Raw genomic sequence first — 5,907 nt, forward strand, 5'->3', positions numbered from 1 at the left:
ATTATATTTAATTAGTTTGTTAACTGTATTCTAGCGCACATTTTAATCGTTTGCGTCTGTTTGAATTCGTTGTGTTACTCCGTTCTCGCCGCCATCCGATTGTTTACCACAACTACGCATTAATGCACACGTACGCTCATCTTCACGAGTATATTCGAATATTCATAATAGAATATAATCATAATTGTAATTCGTAAATTCGTTCGGACTTAATCAAAAAGCGGCGCATACTTTTGGTACGGAATGTGAGATGACTGGTACGCTGATTAGATCACTTAATTATTGAATAATTTTGTATTCGATTAATTATTAAAGAGAGATTAGGCGAGAATTGAATAATCAATTGATTTGTGATCACGTAATACTCGCATATTCACATACACACGCGACATACGGTACATACAATAGTAGGACAGATATTCATGCGCATGCGTCTGTAAATATACATTAATGTAACGGAGTACAATAACGTCGTTTCATAGTCCAGAATCGCTGGAAAATCTGTCGACTTTAGCATGACCGCGAGCTCCGCGTGACTGCCTGAATAATTCTATTGTGTCTATATTATATACGTAAATAAAACCCTAAATTATCGAAAAAGAATTGAATACCAATAACCGCTGCTTTCAGTGTGCAAATCATATTCTGCAGGGAAATATCACAGCGTGTAATACATTAGTTTAGTCTTTCCCGGCTATTACTGTATATTGTTGCCATGTGCTCTTCTATAATTGCCTATAGTTTGACGTCAGACTGCGAACTTTCACATTTTACTACACGGTCTCTCTCTCTTTCCTCTCTTCTTCGTGGCGCCGCGCTCTCCTCTCCCTCTCGCGCTCTCTTCCCCCCCCCTCTCTCTCTCTCTCTCTCTCTCTCTCCGTCGTGCGCGCGCGCTCTCTCCTCTCTTCCTCTCCTCTCTCTCTCCTTCTTCTCTCTCTTCTCTCTTTTTCTCTCTCTTCTCTCTCTCTCTCTTCTCTCTCTCTCCTTCTCTTCTCTGTCTCCCGCCTGTGCGCCGGCTCGCGCCTCTCTCTCTCTCTCTCTCTCTCTTTCTCTCTGCCTTTCTTCTCTCTCCTCTCTTTCTCTCTCTCTCTCTCTCTCTCTCTCCTCTTTCTCCTCTCTCTTCTCCTTCTCGTCCTCTCTCTCTCTTCTCTCTCCCCTCTCTCCTTTCATCTCCTCTCTTTCTCTCTCTCCTCTCTCTACATCTCTCTCTCTCTCTCCCCGATTGCAATATGGACGTGAGCAAATATTCACATTATTCTCTACCTTATTTCACATACTCTTACACATATTTATCATCGCATCTACATGAATTATTCATAATTATTAATTAATCGAATAATTTTAAGCTATACCATCCGTTTCGCTGCTCTGCCATACCAACCTGAAATCCATTACGTACGTCCACGTCAGCCGCAATTCCATTGCGCCACGTTTGCTCGTCAAACGGGTAAAACATCGACGTTCTATCGTGCATGAATCGTTGCTAGATCGCAGGAGGCTCCCACACGACGTATGCCCATCGCGAGGTTACGAGCGTGCGGCCTTAAGTCACTCAACGTTCACCTTTGGTAATGGCCATCAGCACTAGCGATTCTGTACCAAAACAACAATTGAACAGCTAAACGTTTGTAGTACCATCAACCGTCACACGGTACCAATTTAACCGATGCACAATTCTACACAAAAGAACACTTTATACTTGTATATATAGCATGCTGCGCCCTGCACAGCGAAAGAGAAAATTGAGCCTGCTCTAATGTAATATAATGCTTTTATCTCACACCACTATATTATCACGATATACTACTATAACTAATAAATATATCTATCTATCTATCTACCTCACACTATATATATATGGGTCACGCCACGACCATACAAGAATTTGAGATTGTCAGTCGTGCACACTCGCACACGCCAAAACAGGACAATCCAGTGCGCAGGCAGGCAGGCAGCGCAGCAGGGCAGGCAGCTCAGTGGCAGACAGGCAGGCCGGCAGCAGGCCAGGCAGCAGACACGCAGGCAGCAGTTACCTCGGTCAAGTCACGTCAGGTAGGCCGGCGAGGCAGTCAGGGACAGATTTGTGGACAGGCTAAGCAGGCAGCAAACGGAATCGGCAAACATGCAATCAGCGCAGGCACTACACTACACGCAAGATGAATGACTCCGTCAAGTGACTTGATGATAACGAGGGGATATAGCAACCGCCACTAGACGTAAGCTCCAATATTTCCTAACGCAGTGCGCAGTGCGTACGTGCGGGCTTACTTGTTATAGAGTACTATGTCCGGCAGCCATATTTGCTGCTGGAGGGCACGTAGAGAAGCAGTTAACGCCGCCCATTATTGCGTTCGCCTCCCACCGCCAACTCTTGTAGTCGTACCATTCTCTGCAAAACGAAATCGTTAATCGAGCAGGCATGACATCTCTTAGGCCTCGACAAACTTTCCCGGGACAATCTCGAATAAGTGAGGAGCGGATATAGAGGGTGCCTATTACCAAACGACCGAATAAACATGATAATGATATCTATATATATAGTATATATATATATATATATATGTTGCTGTGTGTGTGCTGTGACTGTGCTGTGTGTTTCCGCATGTGTGATGTGCCCGGTGTGTGTGTGCGGTGTGTGGCTGGGTAGCGTGTGTATGTGTGCGTGTTCGTGTGCGCGCGCGCCTGTGTGCAATGTTGCTGTCTGCATGTATTATAGTATACATATATATATATATACAAACAGATCACTCTGCCGTGCGCGGAACATTTCGCCCGCTGCATTGACAGCCCACGTAAAGTAAACAACAGCACGAAGACACATCGCTCCATCACATCGCAGCAAGAACCACGCAGCTCTACGAATAGACGCGTGCGTGCGTGCATGCATGGAGGATGACGTATGGCGGGGCTAGACACGAGCAGACGCGCTGCACCGCCAGACAGCAGATAGCCACACATGATTATATACTGAGCGACTATGGCTTGTCGTATCGTGACAGCTGGACGTTACGTCACTTGTTATGTTACTTGTTATGTCCGTAGTTATGTCAGTAGTTATGCAAACGTTAAGCATCGTCCCGGTCGATGTAATTGCCTGCTCGTTTTCGACTCATCTTCAAAGCGCATATTATCGCCCGTCAATAACGTCGCCGCCCCCGGCACGTCGGCCGCAGATTCTCTGCCGCTCGCGTCATTAATCTTCCAGCACCGGCTCGGCGACGTCCTTCGGCTAACAATTCTATACGAACGATCGGTTGTATTACGATACGCGACACCTAAACTCCGCGCGGCGCCAGTAATCTGAGTCTGTTCTCGGCGAATTTAGCCGGATCTCATTTCAGGGAGGGGGAGGGGTAGTTTTCGAACGACGGCGGCGAGCGACGATACCGTCCGCAGATCGCAGACTTAATCTCGCGATTTCGTCCGAGGAGGCAGGAGAGCGAGAACGGCCAGAAGGGAGGAGGCACGCAGCGAAGAGGAAAGGAGGAGGAGGAGGCGCAAAGAGCAGGAGCCAGGAGAGAATGGAGAGAGCAGGAGCAGGAGGAGGACGACACAGGGCGAAGAGTAAAATTGAGAGGAGGCAGGAGGCAGGAAGGAGGAGAGGAGGAGGACGACGACGAAGACGAGTAAGAAGGAGGAGGAGGTGAAGAGGGGAGCGAGCGAGGAGGAGGAGGAGGAGGCTGATAGGAGGTCGAGCGGATGAGAGGATCATGGATGATGAGGAGGAGGCAGGGATGCAGGAGGCAGAGGGGAGATAAAGAGGAGCGATGCGAAGGAGCGGGCTAATATAATAGCAGAGGAGGAGGAGGGAGAGGAGAGAAAGAGGAGGAGGAGGGGGTCGTCATCGTCGTCGTCAGATGAGGAGGTCAGATAAGGAGGGACGTTTCGTCGTCGATTCGAGTTTTTCGCCGTCGCAAATTCGTTCTCAAAATCCCGGCGTCATCAGCGACCGGAGACCGGACCGTCGGAGGTTAGTCACTTAATCCGTCCGCTGCCTTCCGCGCTCGCCGATCGTAGAACGTAGCTTGCCGTGAAATCGGATTCGCGTTTAAATGCGAGCGACTTAAGATGGCGGCCGAAAGCTGATTAAGGTTGCAACGGGAGCCGATTCAATTCCGCCAGCGAAATAATTTCCTCTCGTCGCAAAGCCGCCCCTCGGAGGGTAGGTCTAACAAGTGAACATGCGATCGCTGGTTTGCCGTTATTGCGGTAATTTTTTTATTTTTGATTGTCGATTTTGATTGCTTCTGTGATATCGTAACTTCGACGATACTGCATCAGCGAAAAAAATAAAAACATTACGCAATTCAAAATCTAAACCAGTGACATTAGCTCAACATCATATCTATCGTGTAATATATCTAATCTGGTATGAGGCTATACTTAACTATTAGGCCTACTTATTATTTAAAAAACTCTTACTAAATTGTCATTATAGCTTCACATAATATAGTTTACCATATATTATATCTAATCTGGTATGAGGCTATACTTAACAATTACTGAGTATGAACAGAAATAAATATTGGTAAAATGCCGACGTATGTTTTTAGGGTTTTTGTGTGGAAGTGATATCTAAGGAAAGTAGACAACGAGAACACGTCTTATTTCGTTTTTCTCAGATGACGTCAGCAGCTTACCTGTCGAATCCAAACGTTTGTGGTCATGATCTGATTCTTCTCATCCTTCAAAACATGAAAACATATTATATGATATCACGCATGAAAGCAGGGTGAGTGCGCGGGGTATTTCCATAAAATATGGACATTTTTACCCAACATATACACAAAATTATTAGAAATAATCGCATATACATAGATATTGTGGGTCCTCTTTAACGATTTTAATTAAAAATGGGATCAAATTTTCGCGTAACAACTTACTTGCAGCTCGTACTTAGACGGAGAGAGTACGAATCGAGCCGTATCGATTATTTGCTGCCATCAATAGTTGCTATTGATTTCGCTGTTAGTAGTCGAATTTACGGAACACTATGAGTTTAGTGGTTGTGTGTCTTTGCAGAAGACATTTTATACCAGAAGTCGCCCAACTTCGGTAGAGAAACGTTGCGAATTTATGTTGATGTACAATGCGACTACACGCGCGCGCGCGCGTGCGTGTGTGCGTGTGTGTGTGTGTGTGTGTGTGTGTGTGTGTGTGTGTGTGTGTGTGTGTGCGTGCGTGCGCGTGTGCGTGTGTACCCTAACCAGCATGTGATGTGTGTAAAGCACAAACGCATGTCTTTACGTTAAGCCGCTCAGTAGCGAACGGCGTTACAAGCTGCTGCCAGCAAGTCAAACAAACCGCGCTGGTCCCATAAATCTTCCGCGAAAGCTCAGAGCTATCAAGACACCGACACACACGCGCGCATTGCATAAGGAACGCTTTAAATTCATTCTTCAACAGTCTCAACCCTTTGACAACCACCCTTTCGTCTGCTGCTGCGAACACCACCAAGGGACCTATAGCGATCCGATAGCGATAAGCATGCAAATATTCAATTATGATACCCTCGATGACGACGCGATCACTCTCTCCTCTTTTTGTGCTTCTTCCGCCGACGTTCTAAATAAAAATGTAATCAATCTTGTCTCTGTCGCCGTTCTAAATAAAAATATAATTAAACCCTTGTCCCCGCCGACGTTCTAAAAAAAAAAATCAACCATTGTCTCCGATCCGTCGTCGAAGGCGAACCCTCTGTCAATTAGGGAAAGGCTTCCCCCAGGCCCTCTCTCCTTACCGCTGCCACGCACACACGCATACGATGTGGGAACGGCGATGTACACCCCACTACCGCTGCCACACACACACGCATACGATGTGGGGACGGCGATGTACACCCCACTACCGCTGCCACGCACACACGCATACGATGTGGGAACGGCGTGCGATGTACATCCCACTACC

At 46.8% G+C, this 5,907-nt stretch overlaps 1 protein-coding gene across 1 annotated transcript in view; it reads right to left on the reverse strand.

Annotated features, from left to right (window-relative positions):
- Window positions 1–5,907, reverse strand: part of LOC106820968 (acetylcholine receptor subunit alpha-like) — a gene marked incomplete at its 5' end in the record, with an annotated part of 28,887 nt that overhangs the window by 19,456 nt on the left and 3,524 nt on the right. The window contains 7 exon segments of the mRNA XM_014825589.1: window positions 1,382–1,463; window positions 1,564–1,584; window positions 2,269–2,300; window positions 2,303–2,326; window positions 2,329–2,389; window positions 3,095–3,198; window positions 4,641–4,685. Of these exon segments, the coding sequence (XP_014681075.1) occupies window positions 1,382–1,463; window positions 1,564–1,584; window positions 2,269–2,300; window positions 2,303–2,326; window positions 2,329–2,389; window positions 3,095–3,198; window positions 4,641–4,685 (369 nt within the window).

Source organism: Priapulus caudatus, unplaced genomic scaffold, assembly GCF_000485595.1.
Source record: "Priapulus caudatus unplaced genomic scaffold, Priapulus_caudatus-5.0.1 Scaffold54, whole genome shotgun sequence".
NCBI classification, from domain to species: domain Eukaryota; kingdom Metazoa; phylum Priapulida; class Priapulimorpha; order Priapulimorphida; family Priapulidae; genus Priapulus; species Priapulus caudatus.